Source organism: Danio rerio, chromosome 20 (assembly GCF_049306965.1).
Source record: "Danio rerio strain Tuebingen ecotype United States chromosome 20, GRCz12tu, whole genome shotgun sequence".
Classification (NCBI taxonomy): Eukaryota; Metazoa; Chordata; class Actinopteri; order Cypriniformes; family Danionidae; genus Danio; species Danio rerio.
Genome location: NC_133195.1, coordinates 1,201,713 through 1,223,977, shown reverse-complemented (window position 1 = coordinate 1,223,977; position 22,265 = coordinate 1,201,713). Strand labels below are relative to the sequence as shown.

The 22,265-nt window shown below is 40.0% G+C and overlaps 1 protein-coding gene and 1 long non-coding RNA gene across 7 annotated transcripts; one reads left to right on the top strand and one right to left on the bottom strand.

The window, feature by feature from the left end:
* Positions 1–452: 452 nt before the first annotated feature.
* On the bottom strand, positions 453–4,563 carry LOC141379508 (uncharacterized). The gene is made up of 2 exons (XR_012396286.1): positions 3,146–4,563; positions 453–2,646 (listed from the first exon to the last, which is right to left on the bottom strand). It is a non-coding gene; the product is annotated as an uncharacterized lncRNA (long non-coding RNA).
* A 1,153-nt stretch (positions 4,564–5,716) lies between these two features.
* gabrr2b (gamma-aminobutyric acid type A receptor subunit rho2b) lies at positions 5,717–21,705 on the top strand. 6 transcript variants are annotated; one of them, XM_073933925.1, is made up of 10 exons: positions 5,977–6,227; positions 8,177–8,283; positions 11,376–11,443; positions 14,706–14,929; positions 15,072–15,202; positions 15,358–15,440; positions 15,520–15,660; positions 18,165–18,317; positions 19,247–19,443; positions 21,124–21,705. In XM_073933925.1, exons 5-10 carry the CDS (start codon positions 15,075–15,077, stop codon positions 21,430–21,432), a joined length of 1,011 nt encoding a protein of 336 aa, XP_073790026.1. In that variant the 5' UTR covers positions 5,977–6,227; positions 8,177–8,283; positions 11,376–11,443; positions 14,706–14,929; positions 15,072–15,074; the 3' UTR covers positions 21,433–21,705. The 6 variants fall into 6 exon arrangements, with proteins under 6 accessions (XP_697486.3, XP_073790027.1, XP_068071705.2 ...); XM_692394.10 differs by lacking the exon at positions 15,072–15,202 and having other exon boundaries at positions 5,717–6,227; XM_073933926.1 differs by lacking the exon at positions 11,376–11,443 and having other exon boundaries at positions 5,960–6,227.
* Positions 21,706–22,265: the final 560 nt, after the last annotated feature.

The following is a 22,265-nucleotide window of genomic DNA, read 5'->3' as shown; positions in this document are numbered from 1 at the left end:
TAAATGGGTTTAACATGGTCACCTATATAATAACTACCATTGTTTTTCTTTTTTTAACCCAATCTATCATACAACTTGAGATGTTAATACTGCAATACAATATATTAATTAAAGGTTTAGGCAAAAGCTGCTCCTCTATGTAGGAAACAACTTTAAAATTGTTAATTTTACTTTTTATAAGGGCTCAGTTCACCCAAATATTTACAGTGTGTGAGCATTAACCTGATGAGACTTTGAGTTTCTTGTGTCTGTTGAACACAAAGGAAAAAAGCTGGACAATAACAGCCCTTAGCTGTGTGTCCATCCACCTAACTGTAAGGTGAAGTGATGCTGACAACAGTGAGTGAGGATCCAAACGCTGGCTTTATTATACAGAGATGCTACGGCAAGAACAGTCAACACTGGAGCAAACAGATGTTCAGTTAAAGTCAGAATTATTCGCCCCCTTTAGATTTATTTTATTCCTATTTTTTTTATATTTCTCAAATAATGTTTGACAGATTCAGGAAATGTTCACAGTATGTCTGATAATATTTTTTTCTTCTGGAGAAAGTCTTACTTGTTTTATTTCGGCTAGAATAAAAGCAGTTTTTAATTTTTTAAACACCATTTTAAAGACAATATTATTAGCCCCTTTGAGCTATATATTTTTCTCGATAGTCTACAGAACAAACCATCGTTATACAATGACTTGCCTAATTACCCTAACCTGCCTAATTAGCCTAGTGAAGCCTTTGAATGTCACTTTAAGCTGTTTAGAAGTGTCTTGAAGAATATCTAGTCTAATATTTTTTACTGTCATCATGGTAAAGTTAAAATAAATCAGTTATGAGATGTAAGTTATTAAAACTATCAGGATTAGAAATGTGTTGAGGAAATCAAACGGAAATTAGGGGAATAAATAACAGCGGGTCTAGTAATTCTGACTTCAACTGCTGTATGTGTAATTCCCCTATAAGACAATGATTTTTATCTGAAGAGACTTTAAAGCAAATCTTTAAAGTGTATTTATTTTATTGTGAATCCTTCAAAAATGGTAATTTTTATCCAAAGTAAACCTTAAAAACTGTTAAACCATAGTTTTTATCTTAGATATTTAATGCTGTTGATGTCTTTTATTGCTATATATTTATATTATTATTACAAATAAGTGATGTTAATAAAATGTTGTAAAGTTAATCTGGTTTTGCCATGAAATCGCCAGAGAAGCTGATATGGCAATCAATTCAAAACTCTCTCTTATAGGATTATGCCATAAAGAAATGATTAATGGGAGGTTATGATGCACATACATTTTAAAAATGCAGAAAGCGTGACCGAGTAGGACAAACTTTTTATTTAATACAAAAAAATGTGCATGACCTGATGGAAACTCATTTACCGAATAAATTCCAGCATGCGCATTAAACAATGATGTGATTTTGTGATAAGAGGTCATATGATGATTTAAATGTGTGTGATGGGACAACGCAATCTCACGGCAATTCGTAACTTTTTGATTTAGTGGCTAATTCGTATGAATTCGTACGATCTAATACATACAATTTAGTACGGTTTGCTCATCACCCAATGACGGTTGGGGTTAGGGGTGAGGTTAGGTGTCACGCCCCCTTTTTAAAATCGCACATTTTTGAACGATTGAACTATTACGAATTAGCCACTAAACTGACAAAACGTAAAATACTGGCATTTCCTCGTGAGATCAGGCTGGATGGGATGCATTAATAGAGTTTGCATCATTTCCAGCACATTGTGAAACATTTAAACTGTTGTTCTGCTCATTTCTAAGAGGCCTCAGCCGTCAGTCGGTCATCACAGTGCTTCAGTATTAGTATTATTATTCATTATTCCTTCCAGAACTGTCTTGAGCATCTGTCTGAGCTCCCAAAACACCTCCAAAAGCACCGCATTGCGTTTCATCTTCATCTTTTGAGGTGCAACTCACCACAGTGGCTTCTCCAAACACGCTAAACTACATTTCTCTGGCTGATATTTGCTCCAGTTTTTAGGCGATGTCCATTTTGTTTACTTTACCTCACTGGATGGTAACGCTGCTTTATTCGCTAATGTTTTATGCGATATTCCAGTTTTGCGCGTACATTTAGCTTATATTTTTGCATGTAAACACATTGGCTTCCATATTTTTGGTTCCTACCCTACTCTGCATGTCAATGGCTGCAGAATATCTGAGAGGGGTCTGGATGCAGACCTGATGCAGTGCAATCTGAGCTGCATCCAATGCTTTTTAATGCTCTCACCTAACCCTACCCGTCACAGTGACGTCACTCACTCCATTGAGTGCATTGTGTCTGACATTGCATCGCTGAGTGATGCAATCTCAGCTTGCATCATAAAGGCTGCATCCAGATACTATTGGAATATCTTGTTTTGTGTTCAACAGAAAAAGGAAACTCATAAATGTGAGTTAATGATGAGGAAATGTTCATTTTTGGGTGAACCGTCCCTTTAAGCAGCAGCCAGTAATTTTCTCAAGCTTGATATTAAATTAGACGGTGGTGCAATAAATGTTCATGATGTGAAACGTTGTGATTTAATGATCTCATAACTTTGTTTTCTGTTACTGATCTATCTCATCCGACTTTCACAAACCCAACAGCCTCGCATTGAAGGAGGGACCGGATAAAACTCGAGACCAAAATAACCAACACAGGCTCATTGTGAAATGTACCCCTGTATACGATTCTGATGATCTCAAATTATGTAACCTATGGCTGCATTTAATCTTTAAAAAAAACTCTAGGGGGCGGTAGGACGACGTTCGTTTTCGAGCTTACCAGCTGAACACGTACATGTGTATAGACGGCTTTTCTGCTGTTACCAGTTTGTCTAGTAGCTCGTCACGTACATCAGAGGATTTGAGAGGCAGAGAGGAGTTGACTACAATGACAGGGTTTGAGTCTGATAAAGAAGTAAATAACAGGGTGAGAATGTGTTAAAATCTGAAAATCAGGCGGCCACGAGGGCTTTTCTCTTTCTGGATTGCTTTTGAAAACATTGACGGTTGGGTTTAGGAAAGGGGGTGGGCGCTGGTCAATGGCTGCTTTCCTTAACACTATTGGTTGGATTTAGATGAGGGGGGTGGAGGGTCGTTATCGTTTGGTCCAGCCTGATCTCACAAAAAAACAAGTATTTTTAGTTTTGTCAGTTTAGTGGCTAATTCATACGAGGTTAGTCGTACGAAAGTTTAAAATGGCGTGGCACCCCACCCCTAACCCCAACCGTCATTGGGTGATGAGCAAATGATACTAAATTGTGCGAATTAGATCATATAAATTCATACGAGTTAGCCACTAAATCAAAAAGTTACGAATTGGCATGAGATTGGGTTGGTTGGTTAGTCTCTAGTCAATTTACTTGTGATCAGCAGGTGTGAATTGCACTCGCGAGAGAAATTTGAGATCTCTCAAAAGTCCACACAGCGGCCTCTGGTGGATTCGAACTCCTGGCACATATTTGGCACTCTCCAGAAATGTATGTAGGGGTACGTAATCAGAATGAGCCTGTGTTGAAAAAACCAATGCTATCTCACGCCATTCGTTTTTGATTTAGTGGCTAATTCATATGCTAATCGTAATTTGTATGATTTAATAGGATCTCATTCTTACATTTTAGTGTGATTTGCTAATCCCCCCAATGACTGTTGGGTTTACGGCGGAGTTTAGTGACGCCTAAAAATGTGAAAAAACAAACTCGTAGGAATTAACTACTAAACTGACAATACATAAAATAGCTACGTTTACTTGAGCTGAAATAACTACGGTTTGGCCAGTAACCAGTAAAAATGGCCATAGAGCCATCCTAGAACTGGTGGAACGAAAACCTGAATATTTTTTAAAAATTTCTGTCATGTTTCTGTATTCACCCAACACAATCGCATGGCAATACGTAACTTTTTGATTTAGTGGCTATTTAGTATGAATTCGTACAATCTATTTTGTACAATTTAGTAGGATTTGCTCATCACCCAATGACAGTTGGTGTTAGGGGTGGGGTTGGCTGGCTGGCACGCCTCCTTTTTACGACTGAACTCGTACGAATTAGCCACTAAACTGACAAAACATAAAATGCTTACGTTTCCTCGTGAGATCAGGCTGATTCACCCCATATAATATGTGCATAATAGTTTGGCTTTCGTTATAAATGATGTAAAATTGTGCAAAATCATATGTGTATATATAGCATGAACATGATTTAAGGCTTTGACATCGGGGCTTTGTGATTGATGTCTGTTAAGGATGATCATTAAAGCATTAATTAATCAGAAATTCAGATTCAGTTGCACTTTTATATGTTTGTATTTCCAGATTTGTCATTATCCATTTTTGCATAATGTTATCAGTGTTCCCTGAGGCGTCATTGTGCATTTTTTGATGCATTAATTATAATCAATATATAAATCAACAGAATATGTAATGCAGCACTTGTAATGTAGCCTATTAAATATATTTAGGTATTGTTGATAACAAAAATAAACTACTTCAATGTGTAATTACCAGTAACCCAATTGTTTATAATTTAATATCAAACAAAAAGATAAACATTTCATGAGACAGTGCTGTGTTAATTTTAAAACTGTGGAAGATATGGGGAAAGGCTATATATATATATATATATATATATATATATATATATATATATATATATGTATGTATATATATATATATATATATATATATGTATGTATATATATATATATATATATATATATATGTATATATATATATATATATATATATATATATATATATATATATACATACATATATATATATATATATATATATATATATACATACATATATATATATATATATACATATATATATATATACATATATATATATATATACATATATACATATATATATATATATATATATATATACATATATATATATATATATATATATATATATATATATATATATATATATATATATACATATATATATATATATATATATATATATATATATATATATATATATATATATATACATATATATATATACATATATATATACATATATATATATATATATATATATACATACATATATATATATATACATATATATATATATATATATATATATATATATATATACATATATATATATACATATATATATATATACACATATACATATATATACATATATATATATATATATATATATATATATATATATATATATATATATATATATATATATATATTTAAAATTGACACAGAAAATGTTATTAACTATTTTCAATTCCTGATTGATGTTTAGAAGAGCACATTTTTATTGTATTTTCTTTATTTGTTATACTAGATAATGTCTTATTTTCTTGTAGTGTGGCTAGAATAAAAAGATAATTAAAATTAACATACCCAATCGGCTACAGAAGAAATCACTGTTGTCCAGACGTTCCATAATAAAGCTAATTTGCCTGATTTGTTAAGCCTTTAAGTGTCACTTTAAGCTGAATACTATCTGGCAAATATCTAATAAAGTGTTATGTACTGCCATCATGGCAAAGAGAAAATAAATTTGTCATCAAAAAATGTTAAGTATATGCTTAAAATGGTCTTAGGTAAACATCAAACAAACATATTTAAAATGATATTAAATTCACAGGAGGGTTAATCATTGTGTCTTCAACTGTTTATACAGCTCAATTAATAATAAAATATTTTGACATCTATACCGGGGTCCAAACTGACTCTTAACACTTTTTAACTAATTTAATTTAAATAGGTGTATTATACCTCTTTAAAATATTATGTGGGGGGAAATAAACAATTAATAAGTGAAATGCACTCAAAGATATTTTGTAATTTTAAGATCTTTTAGGGTTTCAAAGTAAACAAGATCAATTTTGAACAGAAATGTTAGGTTTATCATTGGACTTTATCATTGGACCGTTTAGCAAACTGTTACCTCGATGACGCGCGCGGGAACACCAGCCAATCAGAGCGCGCGCTCAGCTCCGACATTCAGCTCGGCGCGAAAAAAAATCTGTTAATTTCTGCTGAAGATGAAGGTGATGCGGAGACATGCTCCCCAGCGCTGCTGACTGTCAGATGCTTCAGGTTTTTCCTCCACAATGACTTTCCTTTTTCTGAAAGCGGCTCTCTTTGTATTGTGCGCCATTGCTGAGGGCGGAAAAATGAAGTACAGCCTCAGGAGAACAAACCCTCAGAACCACAAACACGGCACGTGAGTCCCGCTGCTCTTTTCATACTTCATTCAGCTTTAAAACCTGACGAGGAACTGTGGAGTCAGTCTGCTGTCTCTGTTTATTTAATCAAAACTATTTTGCTTGAGAGCAAAAGTATGTAATTGTAATTTAAGTCAAAAGACTTCAAATACAGAATGTTTAATAAAAATACTGTAATATATATATATATACAGCTTAAGTCAGAATTATTCGCCCACCTGTAAATTCTCTGTCAAATATTCCCCAAATGATGTTGAACAGATTCAGGAAATTTCCATAGTAAGTCTGATAATATTTATTCTTCTGGAGAAAGTCTTATTTGTTTTATTTCGGCTAGAATGAAAGCAGTTTTTAATCGTTTTAAAATAATTTTAAGGTCAACATTATTAGCCCCCTTAAGCAATATTAGTGTTGGATTGTCTCCAGAACAAACCACTGTTATACAATAACTTTCCTAATTACCCTAACTTTACCCTAATTACCCTAGTGAAGCCTTTACATGTGACTTTAAGCTGAATACTAGTGTCTTGAAGAATATCTAGTCTAATATTATGTGCTGTCATCATGACAAAGAGAAAATTAATCAGTTATTAAAACTATTATGATTACAAATATGTTGAAGAAATCTGCTCTCTGTTAAACAGAAATTGGTGGAAAAAGAAGCGGGCCGATTAAGAATTCTGATGATACCTATACCTATATATATATATATATATATATATATATATATATATATATATATATATATATATATATATATATATATATATAATTTAATTAAACATTTTAAAATACTTTTTATTTGCAATCTTTTATTTTTTGTAACTACAGTTTATAGTTTTGCTCTCAGACTAAATAATTTTATATTATAATATACAAATATACAACGTAAAAGAGTTGAAGGATGTTTAATTATAAAATGTCATATTTTAGGTATTTTTTTTTTTAGCTCAGTTCAGTTTACAAAAAAAAGGGTAAACTATGGAGTCAGTTTCCTATCTGTTTTATGTCTTTAGTTTTCAATCAAAAGTATTTAGCTTGAGAGCCAAAGTAGATTGTAATTTAAAAGAAAAGACTTTAAATAAAGAACGTTTAATAAAATAAAGATTGTAATTTATATATATTAATAATAGAATTTTCACGATTTTAAATTAAACATGGGCAATGCGGTGGCGCAGTAGGTAGTGCTGTCGCCTCACAGCAAGAAGGTCGCTGGTTCAAGCCTCAGCTGGGTCAGTTGGCGTTTCTGTGTGGAGTTTGCATGTTCTCCCCGTGTTGCTGTGGGTTTCCTTCGGGTGCTCTGGTTTTGCCCCACAGTCCGAACACACGCGCTATAGGGGAATTGAGTTAGCTAAATTGTCCATAGTGTGTGTATGGGTGTTGCAGCTGGAAGGGCATCCGCTGCGTAAAACATATGCTGGATAAGTTGGCGGTTCATTTCACTGTGGCGACCCCAGATTAACAAAGGGACTAAGCCGAAAAGAAATTGAACAAATGAATGAATGAATTAAACGTTTTAAAACAGTTTATTTACAATCTTTTATTTTTTGTAACTAGAATGTATAGTTTTGCTCTCAGACTAAATATGTTTGTATTTTAATATTATTATATTGTTAGTCCTGCAGCTCTGGCTCATTTTATAATTCATTCACTTTTAAAGCCAGACGGGAAACTGTGGAGTCAGTCTGGTGTCTTCATTATTCAATCAAAATATTTAGTTTGAGAGCAAAAGTAAGTGGATTGTAATTAAAAAGAAAAGACTTCAAATAAAGAATGTTTAATAAAATAAATATTGTAATTTATATATACTTATAATATTGAATTTTACATTTTATTACTCTTATATAGGGTTAAATACTGCATGGAAACCTGAAGGTGAATAAGGAAACACCTTTAATGTCTGATTGCTTGACTGCACTGAAGCGCTGAGATGTTGTTGTTTTTTTAGTCCACTCTTCAAGAAGATGCTGGATGAAACTAAGACTCATGCAGTGAAATCAGAGCATCTGCTGAGTGTGGAGGATCACGACTTCACCATGAGGCCAGCATTTGCAGGTGAACTCTCTTATAGTTACTCTTTAGTTACTTCCATTTACAGCCTCTTTGAAAACGTTTACAATTCGGTCGTGGCATATCGTGGTGCGTACCTAATTCAACACCAGCGCTTCCCACACATGACTTTACCTCAGCGGACCTTTACTTTCATGTGGACTTTAATGTGGCGAGGCAGTGGCGCAGTAGATAGTGCTGTTGCCTCACAGCAAGAAGGTCGCTGGTTCGAACCTCGGCTCAATTGGCATTTCTGTGTGGAGTTTGCATGTTCTCCCTGCCTTCGCGTGGGTTTGCTCCGGTTTCCCCCACAGTCCAAAGACATGCGGTACAGGTGAATTGGGTAGGCTAAATTGTCCGTAGTGTATGAGTGTGTGTGTGTGTGTGTATGATTGTGAATGTTTCCCAGAGATGGGTTGCGGCTGGAAGGGCATCCGCTGTGTAAAAACTTGCTAGATAAGTTGGCGGTTCATTCCGCTGTGGTGACCCCGGATTAATAAAGGGACTAAGCCGACAAGAAAATGAATGAATGAATGAATGAATGGACTTTAATGTAATTTCTCTCTACATTATGGTTAATTTCCATGGTTAAAGCCCTTTTCATGTAGCGCAAGTTCACACTGCAGGCATCAGTTTGACCTCTCGTAGGCAGCGTCCGGATGGATGAAAATTAGACTCTGTCTGCTAATTGTTCCAGCAGCGCCCGCTGGGATCTTCAGTCACTAGCTTATTGTTGCCAAGGCTTTTCTAATTCACACATTGGTTTTTCCTTTTTGCTTTCTTCAGAACGTTCTCAGTATTCATTATCACAGCAGACACAATCACATTCACATCTATATCAACATCCATCCCGCTGAGGGTTTACCCTGATAATGTGGTCGTGTCTCAGGAGGGTAGTGATAAAAATGACGAGTTTAACAGCTCATTATTCAACATAATTCTGCTCTTTTATTTTTATTAACACCCTTAACGTCTCTTGATGTGTTCAGACATCATTGCTTTGTTGCTGCATGTAGTGTGTCAAATATTACATGGCAGTAAGTTGCAGTCCTGCAGATGCAGTGAGAACTGCTCCACTCAATGTATACTTATCGGTCACCATAAACTTTGTTTACGCCATGTACTCCACATTACGAATTTACCGCGCTCAACAACAACTTTCCCCCGCGTCATTACCGGTGTGTGGTACATTCTATGTCACTTCCGGTGCGTGGTACATTCCCTTCTCCGTAAGAAATCTGTAATTGTAAATTTGTTTCGGGACTTCTGAAAGTGTTTTGCGTCTTGTTAATTTGTTCTCTAAAATGTAAATTTATTTCGTCCTTGGTAAAATTGTTTTTCCTATGTAGTTGTGTCTGATGACAGGTAAAAATGTTTTTCAAAGTGTAAATCTGTCTCGAGCTTTGTAAAAGTGTTTCAAACTTTGTAATGTTGTTTTGCACTTCTCGGCCACAGTATCTTTGCACCTAAAAACACCAAACGCAGCGCTCAGGAATGGTTAAAAACAGTTGACATGTCAACTTCCTGCAGTAAACAAAGCCTGCAATGTTTGTCCCGCCTTCAAGCTCTTCTTATTGGCCCACTGCGCTAGAACAGAACGCAAATGCATTAGTTAATATCAGCTGTCAATCACTCAGTTCCGATGACAGGGAGCTACAGCCTGGGAAAACGTAAAGGTCTGGATACGAGAGGATGAATACAACACTGACAGATTTAGCTTTAGAAACCAGATAAAGTTACAAATAATGGTATGTCTGATTAGTGGTCATGTGGTGAATGTCAGTCCAGCATTTACACTTTTCCAAGAGTGGATAAAAGACTTCCAGTGGTTAAAGTCAGATATGAAAATGACTAAAGCATTCACTGTAAAGCTGGTGGGATGGAGTTTTCAGGTAACAGTGTTTGCCACTGAATCTACACATTTTAAGCACGAGATGTTCTAACGTTATTTAATCCTTCATTTAATCGTCACGATGCTGTCAGTCGTGCGACTGGCACCGTGTTCACTATCGATAAAGAGCATGCGATCACAGAGATGAAACTAATATTACAACTCATGAAAAGACCGTTACTGCTATTAAGATGACGTATGCAAATAATAAGTTATATGTCAATATCATCTGTGCAATATCAGACAGCACCCGTGAGAACACAGCACAGTTATTATTGTTAGTTCAGTTCATCACATTCACGTCAGACAGTGCGTGCAGCAGGGTCAGTGAGCGCATGCAGATTTTTGTGCATTTGTTAGTTGTGATTAGAGTGTTAATAGGCCGATGTGTGTGCTTTTTCGCATCTCAAATGCCTCTCGCGAGTGCCGTTCTTGCCTGCGCTATTCTCGTGTAAACCCACCAGAGGCTGCTGTCGACTCACTGAATGAATGACTGGGCGACCGGCCAATCAACTGACCTACCCTCCTCCTTCCCGAAACCCAACCAATTTTAACCCGCCGTCCGCTCGCCTGCTTACTTCCCTAAAACCAGTCGATGGTTTACAAAAGCCGTCCAGAAAAAGAAAAGCCCTCGTCTGATTTTTACCACATGTTCGGATTTTACCATCTTCTCATTCTGTTATTCACTCGTTCGCTTTATTTTTTGGACTCTTGTCTTACCTGATTTCTGGAACTGCTCTTCCCCTTGACTCAAACCCGGTCGTCGTGGTCAACTTCTCTCTGCGCCTCAAGTCCGCCGACGTACAAGACGAGCTAACTGGACAAACTGGTGGCAGCTGGAAGCGGTCAGCTTGTAAACGCCAAAAGGAAAGACGTCATACCGCCCCGTAGCGTTGGCTAAAGAAAATGAAAGCAGCCATGCGTACCTCCGGCTACATAATTCGCGGCCTCCAGAAACGTCCGCGGGACTACGTTTTCATAATGAGCCTGTGTTGAACAATGCGCCTTAACACACCTCCTTTCTAGACCAGCACAACCATGACTCCATAAAGCGACGCAAATAGATTTGCAATTTAAACAAGGTGGCGCAAAACGGGAAAATTAGGGTTGCATTGGTCTGATAATAGCAACAAATGGTGCCAAACAAGTCTTGCGCCTTACTGCGCCGGTTGTATGATAGGGCCCTTTGTCTTTTTTTTTTGTTCAGGTCCAGCAGTGCCAGTGGGTGTGGATGTGCAAGTCGAGAGTCTGGACAGCATCTCAGAAGTAGATATGGTAAGAAATGTAACTAAGGGTGCTTTCACACCTGCCTTATTTAGTTGGATTGAATTGCACTAGAGTTCGTTTCCCCTGTTGGTACGGTTCGTTTGGGCAGGTGTGAATGCAGCAATCGTACTCGAGTGTGCACCAAAAGCGAACCAAATAAGCGTACTGAGACCTGCTTGAAGAGGTGCTCTCGGTACGCTTTCAAACGAACCCTGGAGCGGTTCGTTTGTGGTGAGAATATGATCCGTATTAAAACAGGTCCAACCGCAAAAAGTACTGCACGTTTTGGACCAACTCAGCTGCCGTAGGCTGATGCGCTGTGCATTATGGGATATGGAGGAAAAATATTTGTTGACAGCGCTTTACCAACAGAGAGAGAGAGAGAGAGAGAGGGAAAACATTACCTGATGGATCGTTGGTAATATTTCCGCAAGATGAGCATGTCGCAGTTTAGCTAAATTAATTCACGCCTCCTCCTGAAGTGACGAGTGATGCATTAAACACTGTTTTCCAGCCGCGGCCGCGCTTCATTCTCGTAATGTATAGTTTGTCTAAAGCAGGGATACAATCAGCCAGCGCAGTCGTCCCTCCAGAGTAAAAGGTTTTGTTTACCTGCGGGAGTTCATTGGCATTTTCCCGCACGTGAATTCTGACCAATCAATAAGCAGTTTAGGAAATATGTTCAACAACATCTGGCCAATAAGAGATGTGGATTTTGTCAGATGACTGCATTTTGGTTCATTTCAACTGGTTCGGACTAAAGCCAGCAGTGTGGTGTGAAAACGACCCAAAGACGGCAGAAGATGCAACAATGCATCATTTTTTACCCTTGGTCCAGACCAAATGAAGCGAACTACAGATGTGAAAGCACCATAAGTTGAATGGTTCACTATAATGCAAATTTTTTTTTATTCCAACATAACTGATAAACAAGTAGTATCTTTTTTTGCCATCATATTCATTACGATATTAATAAAACAACAAAGCTATTGCAAAATAAACAAATAGTAATGTAGAAAGTAATGGAAATCTCCTGCTCTGCACATCTGCACTATAAGAATGACGCATGAGTGTTTTACAGTTGGACCAATGCATCATCTGTACCCATTTCTGTGATAAGGATGGGATTGTTATTCTCGTTAAAGTAGGCTACTAGAAGTCCCCATCGGGGAGATTGTGTGGATTATTTATAGATCTCAGTGATTGCGATTAACCTTCCTTATGATCTGCTTTTATTTATCATATCACTGCTGGTGTTTACGAGTGAGCATGGATTTGATCTTACATAATATTCTATGAGTCATGCAGAGTTAATCCATGAGGTTTACCCTGTGACATCACTGAGACTCGGCCAATCAGAACCACACCATCCACATGCTGGCATGCCTCAGTGATGCCAACAGATGGTAATATTTCACAAGGCTTTAAGCAGTCTGGAAATGCATGTCAGCAGCTTGCATAAAAAAACAACCTGAATAAGACTAAGTGAATTTGCTTTGTAACCATCAGCTGCATTTGAATTGTTGCACTAAGGTTCACTTAGCAGTTTTATTCTACATGAAGTTTGGGATCACATGATTTTATTAGTAGTGTAAGGATGACTTTGAGGGTTGTGAATTCATTTGTAAAGTTTTATTTGAACACACAAAGCATCAGATAGCCACTTTCTACGAAGGATGAATCATTGAGTTGATAAGCAGCAACAGTCCTGGCCATACAGTCAGACTGGCCATAGGAAGCACATTTCCCAATGGCATCTGGCCTGCCACCGTGATACTGGCCTGCCCCCACTTTTTAAAAACATCGCACCCCCCCCCACACTTTTCATAAACATCGTGCTTTCCCCCCACCCCCCACTTTTCATAAACATTACACTTCCCCCCCTTTTCACACACATCGCGCTCCCTCCTTTCCTAAACATCGTGCTCCCCCCCCCCCCACTTTTCATAAACGTTGTGCTATCACCCTCCCCCAACTCTTTTTATAAACATGACGCTCCCCCCCACTTTTTTTAAACACGCTTCCCCCCCTACTTTTCATAAACATCCCGCTCCCCCCCTTTCATACACATCAAGCTACCCCCCCCACTCTCATAAACATCGCGCTCCCCCCCCTACCCCACCCCCCACTTTCCATAAAAATCATGCTTCCCCTCCTCTAACTTTTCATAAACATCACGCCCCCTACTTTTCATAAACTTCGCGCTCCCCCCCCCCCAGCTTTTCATAAACATCGTCCCCCACACTTTTCCTAAACATCGCGCTTTCCCCCTCCCTCCCAACTCTTTTCATAAACATCGCGCTTCCCCCCCCCAGCTTTTCATAAACATCGTCCCCCACACTTTTCCTAAACATCGCGCTTTCCCCCTCCCTCCCAACTCTTTTCATAAACATAGCGCTTTCCCCCATCACCCCCCAACTCTTTTCATAAACATCGCGCTTCCCCCCCCACCCCCAACTTTTCATAAACATAGCGCTTTCCCCCATCACCCCCCAACTCTTTTCATAAACATCGCGCTTCCCCCCCCACCCCCAACTTTTCATAAACATTGCGCTTTCCCCCCCACCCCCAACTTTTCATAAACATTGCGCTTTCCCCCATCACCCCCCAACTCTTTTCATAAACATCACGCTTCCCCCCCCACCCCCAACTCTTTTCATAAACATCGCGCTTCCCCCCCCCCCACCCCCAACTCTTTTCATAAACATCGTGCTTTCCCCCCCACCCCCCAACTTTTCATAAACATTAACATGCGATCCGGCATGCGATCCGTGAATCAATTGGTATTGAGCTGCACAAGAAATAAATAATTATTTTCTGTTTTATTTATTATCTGAGTGAAAAATCTTTCATTTTGAAAAGTTTAATTTTGAAGAATGACCGTATTCTCTTAAGAAACAGACGTCTCTGGAAAGTTTCTTTGCTAAGGGGAAAAGGCCCAGTGAAAGACTGACGAGGAATGGATCCACAACCCACTTGTCAACAAACCAGGCTGTGTAAGAAGATCAACTGATGGAGATTGCAAATGACAGTTTTCAAGTGTTGACCGGTCCGCGGTGATAAAGTTGAGGACCACTGATGTAGAGTATTGTGATGTCTTGCTAAAGGATCTAGCCCCAAGCTCAGGCTTATAATGCCGAATGACTGTTCTGTCTGCATTAACACCACACCTGGGTACTCACCAACATCAATGCCATACAAGCCAAATTAAAGCAAACCCTAAACTCCTTTAAAGTATAATACAGTAATGCATGCTGGTGTTTTCATGCAGGACTTCACCATGACTCTGTACCTGAGACACTACTGGAAGGACGAGCGACTGTCTTTTCCCAGTAAACACAATAAGAGCATGACTTTTGATGGCCGGTTGGTGAAGAAGATCTGGGTGCCTGATGTGTTTTTTGTCCACTCGAAGCGTTCCTTCATCCACGACACCACCACAGAGAACATCATGATCAGGGTTTATCCTGACGGACACGTGCTCTACAGCCTCAGGTGATGACCACACACACACACACACACACACATCACTTACTCCAGCTTTACCTCATAATCATGTCTGAGGGTAGAGCTGCTCGATTATGGGAAAAAATCATGATCAAGATTATTTTGCTCAGGCATATTCAATTCCCCATAGCGCATGTGTTTGGACTGTGGGGGAAACCGGAGCACCCTGAGGAAACCCACATCAACATGGGGAGAACATGCAAACTCCACACAGAAACACCAACTGAGCCAGCCGAGGCTTAAATCAGCAACCTTCTTCTTGTGAGGCGATTGTACTACCCACTGTGTCACGTTGCTGCCCCTATTGCTTTCTCTTCACTCAATTTTGATGTATTATTGCTGTAGGCCAAAATAGAAATGGAATCTCAGTGAACTGAGCAGCTCTATCTGAAGGTGTTTTATGTTTGGAGTTTCAGGGTGACCGTAACTTCAGCGTGTAACATGGACTTCAGTCGGTTCCCGCTGGACACTCAGACCTGCACACTGGAGCTGGAGAGCTGTGAGTGACCTACAGTAATGTTATTAAACATCACTAATGTCTGCAAACCTGCTGCTGTGTTCCTCTGCTGTGTGTCCAGATGCGTACACCGATGAAGACCTGATGCTCTACTGGAAGAGCGGAGATGAGTCTCTGAGCACAGACGACAAGATCTCTCTGTCTCAGTTCCTCATCCAGAAGTTTCACACCACCTCCAGACTGGCTTTCTACAGCAGCACAGGTGCACACGTGTACTGTAAACCAATGAGCTAGAAACTACTTCAGATTCAGAAGATACAGGCTGTCTACTGGTGCAAAAACTGTTTCCTGATTATTTTGCCTGTTTATTAGTTTCTTATACACTTTGTACAAGCAAATAACATATAAAGGCCAAACATAATATAAAGGCATCTGATTTCAGCAGCATTCAAATCCATTCATTCGTTCATTTTCTACCACCTTTCCGGGGCCGGGTCTCGGGGGCAGCAGTCTTAAGAGAGAACCCCAGATCTCCCCCTCTCCAGACAATTCCTCCAGCTCCTCTGGGGGGATGCCAAGGCGTTCCCAGGCCAGCCGAAAGACATAGTCCCTCCAAAGTGTCCTGGGTCTTTCCCAAGGCCTCCTCCCGGTGGGACATGCCTGGAACATCTCCCTAGGTAGGCGTCCAGGAGGCATCCGAACAGATGCCTGAGCCACCTCAGCTGACTTCTCTTAATGTGGAGGAGCAGCGGCTCTACTCCGAGCTCCTCTCGGGTGTCAAAGCTCCTCACCCTATCTATAAGAGTGTGCCCTGTCACCCTGCGGAGGAAACTTATTTCGGCCGCTTGTATCTGAGATCTGGTCCTTTTGGTCATGATCCAAAGCTCATGATCATAGTTGAGAGTAGGAACATAGATTGACCGGTAAATCGAGAGCTTTGCCTTTCGGCTCAGCTCCTTCTTCACCACAACAGACCGGTACATTGACAGCATTACTGCTGCCGCTGCACCAATCCACCTGTCAATCTCATCCTTCCCTTACTTAGTAACAAAACTCCAAGATACTTGAACTCCTCCACCTGGGGTGAAGACTTTCCTCCAACCTGGAGATGGCAAACCACCTTTTTCAGGTGGAGCACCATGGCCTCGGACTTGGAGGTGCTGATTCTCATCGCAGCCACATCACACTCAAGGCAAACCACCCCAGTGCATGCTGAAGGTCCGTGTTCGATGAAGCCAACAGAACAACATCCTCTGCGAATAACAGAGATGAAATCCTGTGGTCCCCAAAACGGACCCCCTCCAGCCCAAGTCTGCGCCAAGTTGTTTTTATGGACAGCTTTCAGACAGATTTATATAAATGAAGCTGACTTAAAGACATAGATATATACACTAGATATCGCATAGGGACCCTGAGCATGCGTCAAAAGCGCCGCCACATTGGTACAGTGCTCCCAGGACAAATGTCATTCAACCGCACTAGTCAAGACAGTGTTATTACGTGAAGATGCGGGACTTTAGTGCTGTCTACGGGTGTAGTAACGAGCAAACATAGAAAACAAAGCACAAAGGCAGAACATTTCATAGGTAAGGTTAAGTTTTTTCTGTTTTTGTATGTTCTGAACTTTTGTGCTAATCAGGTAACGTTATTGATGATAACAGTCACTTACTGCATTCAGCATACGGCAAAGCAGCTCCAACTCGCACTAAACACTTGGCTTATGCTAGTTTTGTTGAATAAAATCAGCAAACAATGCAAAAGAAATATGACAACGAGATGCTGCGCTGCCAGAAACTTGTATAATTGTCGGCTAACGTTAGTGAAAGGGTCGTATCAGGGGATTCATTCACAAACGAATCGCTCCCTCCGTCAGTATGAGAAGTGAAAGCAGGAGAGGAGCTGTGTTTCAGGACATGATTAGATCAAATTTAACAGGGAGGGTGAATAGTACATTTCTGTACACACAAACACAAGCCTTTTGTCAGGAATGCCCGTGCGGTCACTGATCCATCAAAGTAGAAAAGTGATGTAAAATTAAAATTTTTGTAATTAGAAAAACAAAAATTACATACTAACATCCGGGAAAACTCCCGATCATAGATATATGTGTATATGTGTATATCTCTGGCTTTGGATGGCCACAGTCCTCCACTGTACCTTGGTCCCGCATTCATTTCAAAGGAGCGCTACCCTGTACCAAGATGGCGGCACTATTGACACATTCCGTCCAATAGACAACAATAGGCCAGGCGACATCTAGTGTATATATCTATGACTTAAAGAGATTAGTTCCTGCAGTTCTTTTATTATAATGATGTGCTTTCTATTTGTGCTTCTCCATTACACAAACAGCAATCCTTAATCATCTGACAGACATCCATCCATAGACCTCTTAGATAAAACAAGGCTAAATTTGGGCCATGAAAACGTAAAGCTAGACTAGTCATCAGATAGACAGATCCGACAGACTTCACACGTGTAGTCTTTCATTCCTGTGTATTTAATGACTTGTCTAGTTTTGAACTATTGTTACTTGGTTTTCACTGACAGCCCACATTTAGTCTTGTTTCAGCTAATTGTCTATGTTTGGATATCTATTAGATGTTGTTTAAACACAAAAGTGCTTGGTGGCCAGTAGAACAGTAAAGAAATGAATAGCTGATTATCTTTATTGATTCCTAATGCAAGTTTTCTGAAATGCTTGATGTGTGAGCTTTCTTTGGTATCATGGCATTTGAGTAAATCTCCTTTCATATTCTCCTGCAGGTTGGTACAATCGTCTGTACATCAACTTCACTCTGCGCCGCCATATTTTCTTCTTCCTGCTTCAGACGTATTTTCCTGCTACTCTGATGGTCATGCTGTCATGGGTGTCCTTCTGGATTGACCGGCGAGCTGTTCCTGCCAGAGTCTCTTTAGGTGAATTTACTGTATAAACTACAGCAGGTCTTGGGCCGAAGGCTTACATCAGTTACTGCTTATATAAGTCCCACCCTAAACGGCTGATAGCCCCTGCCTAAAGCACTCATAGCTCCACCCTTAAGCACTGATAGCTTCACCCAAAGCACTGATAGCCCTTCCCTAAAGCACTGATAGCTCCACCCTAAAGCACTGATAGCCCCTTCCTAAAGCACTGATAGCTCCACCCTAAAGCACTGATAGCCCCTTCCTAAAGCACTGATAGCTCCACCCTAAAGCACTGATAGCCCCTTCCTAAAGCACTGATAGCTCCACCCTAAAGCACTGATAGCCCTTCCCTAAAGCACTGATAGCTCCACCCTAAAGCACTGATAGCTCCACCCTAAAGCACTGATAGCCCCTTCCTAAAGCACTGATAGCTCCACCCTAAAGCACTCATAGCTCCACCCTTAAGCACTGATAGCTCCACCCTAAAGCACTGATAGCCCTTCCCTAAAGCACTGATAGCTCCACCCTAAAGCACTGATAGCTCCACCCTAAAGCACTGATAGCCCCTCCCTAAAGCACTGATAGCCCCTCCCTAAAACACTGATAGCTCCACCCTAAAGCACTGATAGCCCCTCCCTAAAACACTGATAGCTCCACCCTAAAGCACTGATAACTCCACCCTAAAGCACTGATAGCTCCACCCTAAAGCACTGATAGCCCCTCCCTAAAGCACTGATAGCTCCACCCTAAAGCACTGATAACCTCTCCCTAAATCACTGAGAGCTCCTCCCACAAGAAATCTGGTTGGGACCTCTAATTTTCTAATTATCTAATGTCACCTTTAACACATAGTACACATCAAATAGTAATTTTGACTTAGGCTTTTGCACAAAAGTCTAATAAAACTGCAAACCCCTGTATGTCACTGTGATTTCGTGCAGGCATCACGACGGTGCTCACCATGTCCACCATCATCACCGGAGTGAACGCCTCCATGCCCAGAGTCTCCTACATCAAAGCTGTGGACATTTACCTGTGGGTCAGCTTCGTCTTTGTCTTTTTGTCTGTACTTGAGTATGCTGCTGTAAACTACTTGACCACAGTGCATGATGGGACAGATCGCAAGTTAAGGCAGAAGGTAAAAACACAACTGATCTTTAGGTATATTCAACAGTCTCATTTTGTCAACAGTCATTTCTGCTGTTACTTTCCTTAGTCTCCCTGTTTAATTCGCCACTGTTTTGTTGGCAGATTAGTTTGTGTGCTCATGATGTCATTGCTGATGTCATTGGAGAATATTCCATATCGAAATCACTAGCAGAATTTCAAAGTGTTTATTTCTGCATTTCTTATTGTTGGAACAGCTTGGGTAAACAGACCAATCCCAACAGACTGGGTCATTGTACAAATCACTACAGACTGGGTCATAAGACCAATAGAAACAGACTTGGTCATCAGACCAATAACAACAAACTGGGTCATAGGACCAATCACAACAGACTGGGTGATCAGGCTAATTATAGCAGACTGGGTCATTTGACCAATTTAAGCAGACTTGATCATTTGACCAATCAAAGCAGACTTGGTCATTAGACCAATCAAAGCAGACTTGGTCATTAGACCAATCACATCCGACTAGGTCATCAGACCAATCACAACATACTGGTTCATCAGACCAATCACAACAGAATGGGTCATATGACCAATCATAACATACTGCGTGATCAGACCAATCATAGCAGACCTGGTCATTAGACCAATCACAACCGACTAGGTCATCAGAGCAATCAAAACATTCTGGGTCATCAGACCAATCACAACCGACTAGGTCACCAGACCAATCAAAACATTCTGGGTCTTCAGACCAATCACAACAGACTGGATCATTGGACCAACCAGCAGACTGCATCATCAGACTAATAACAACAGTCTGGTCATCAGATCAATTACAACAGATTGGGTCATCGGACCAATCATAGCAGAATTTGGTCCTTCAAACAATCACAACAGACTGGGTCATTGGCCCAATTACAACAGAATGGGTAATCAGACCAATCACAACAAACTTGGTCATCAGACCAACCAGCAAACTGTGTCATCAGACCAATAACAACAGACTGGATCATCAGACCAATCATAGCAGACTGGGTCATCGTACCCGTCATAGCAGACTTGGTCATTATACCAATCACAACAAACTGGGTGATCAGACCAATCAGCAGACTGGGTCATTTGACCAATTAAAACAGACTTGGTCATTAGACCAATCACAACCGACTAGGTCATCAGACCAATCTCAACATACTGGTTCATCAGACCAATCACAACAGAATGGGTCATATGACCAATCACAACAGACTGGGTGATCAGACCAATCATAGCAGACCTAGTCATTAGACCAATCACAACCGACTAGGTCATCAGAGCAGCCACAACAAACTGGGTCATCAGACCAATCACAAAAGACTGGGTCATTAGACTAATCAACTGTAATGCACACTATAAGACTGTGTTGATGACGTTGCATGCAAATCAGCCTGTTGATTGAGACTGCCAAACCATGAACATTTTCTGACCCATAATAGATGGGCTTGTACTGTACTTACTGTTTATAAGGCTGACTGCAAAGAATGCATCAGCGGGTTTGGTCCATATTAGGTCTTTTTATTCTTTTAATCAAGAAACAGTAAATATATGCTGCTTTCAGCGGAGAACATGTGTATAAATAACCAATGGTTGTTGCCAAGCATAAACAGAAAGAAAAGCAGATGTAAATAGACCCTAAATAATAACAAGTGTTTGTGTTTATCCACTTTAGACTTTACCTGGCACATGTGACATATCCAGCATGAGGACTATGATGCTGAATGAAGCGTATGGTAGGCCTGAGAGCAATGGTCTGGCGGGATACACTCAGACCACCGTCTCCTCTGAGGAGCCTGCAGAGAAACAGGACCCCATGGCAGTGTGTCTGTCTATAGGACCAGAGGTCAAAGGAGCCAAGAAGAGGACGCTCAGAGGGCTGCGGATCATCCAGAACACTCACGCCATTGATGCCTACTCTCGCATGATCTTCCCAGGGGCCTTTATATTTTTTAATCTCATCTACTGGTCTGTCTACCTCTGAGTGATCATGGCTGTCGCTTATTTTACTTACAGTTGAAGTCAGAATTATTATTACACAGCTATTTTACCGTCTTTATCTCCACAGCCGCCTGTCAGTACAGTTATGAATGAAGACGCTTCAATCCTGGTTTGTGGACGTTAAATCAGGTTTATTTTGTACATTAACACAACAGATATCCATACAGAACTGGATATTAACATGTATCCTGTCACATTTGCTGTGCAAAAACAGTGCAAAGATAAACGCGCGTTGTGTGTGCGCATGCGTGAACGACATTGTGTATGACTCATCAAAAGGCTTGAATTAACTGCACAACAAATACATCAAATAATCATTGGGAAAGTTCTTACTGTCGTATTTCTCACAAACGTTACGTGAGATCTGCTTCCTTCATGTCTTTCACTGCGCTGTTTATCTGACGCAGGCGGAGATTGAGGCACACTCTGACAGGCACATGGGAACAGTGAACGAGGAGAACCAGCATTAAAGGCACAGGCCATAAAAACTACTTCATGGTTGTGAAATTTCCCAGGTTCAGACAGCTATAATAAATAATCTGATGGGTGTTTTGAGCTGAAACTTTACAGACGCATTCTGGAGACACAAAAGGCTTAGGGAGCTTTCACACCTCGTTTGCCCAGTTAGCGCAGTTCGTTTGGCATATGTAAAACCACCCATCTCGCTCGGATCTGCGCCAAAACAATCGCTCCGAGATTGCTTGAATGAGGTGGTCTCAGCTGGATTGAAACTAACTCTGGAGCGGATTGATTGAAGTAAGAAAGCGATATGATCTGAGCCCAGTTAATCACAGTGTATTATGGATATGTATTAGG

What these genes read in the sequence shown, in the direction of transcription:
- gabrr2b (XM_068215604.2), top strand. Translation starts at nt 6,115, where the DNA reads ATGACTTTCCTTTTTCTGAAAGCGGCTCTCTTTGTATTGTGCGCCATT. An exon ending in CAGAACCACAAACACGGCAC is followed by an intron (nt 6,228 to 8,176) that starts GTGAGTCCCGCT and finishes TTGTTTTTTTAG; the next exon opens with TCCACTCTTCAAGAAGATGC. An exon ending in GCATCTCAGAAGTAGATATG is followed by an intron (nt 11,444 to 14,705) that starts GTAAGAAATGTA and finishes GTTTTCATGCAG; the next exon opens with GACTTCACCATGACTCTGTA.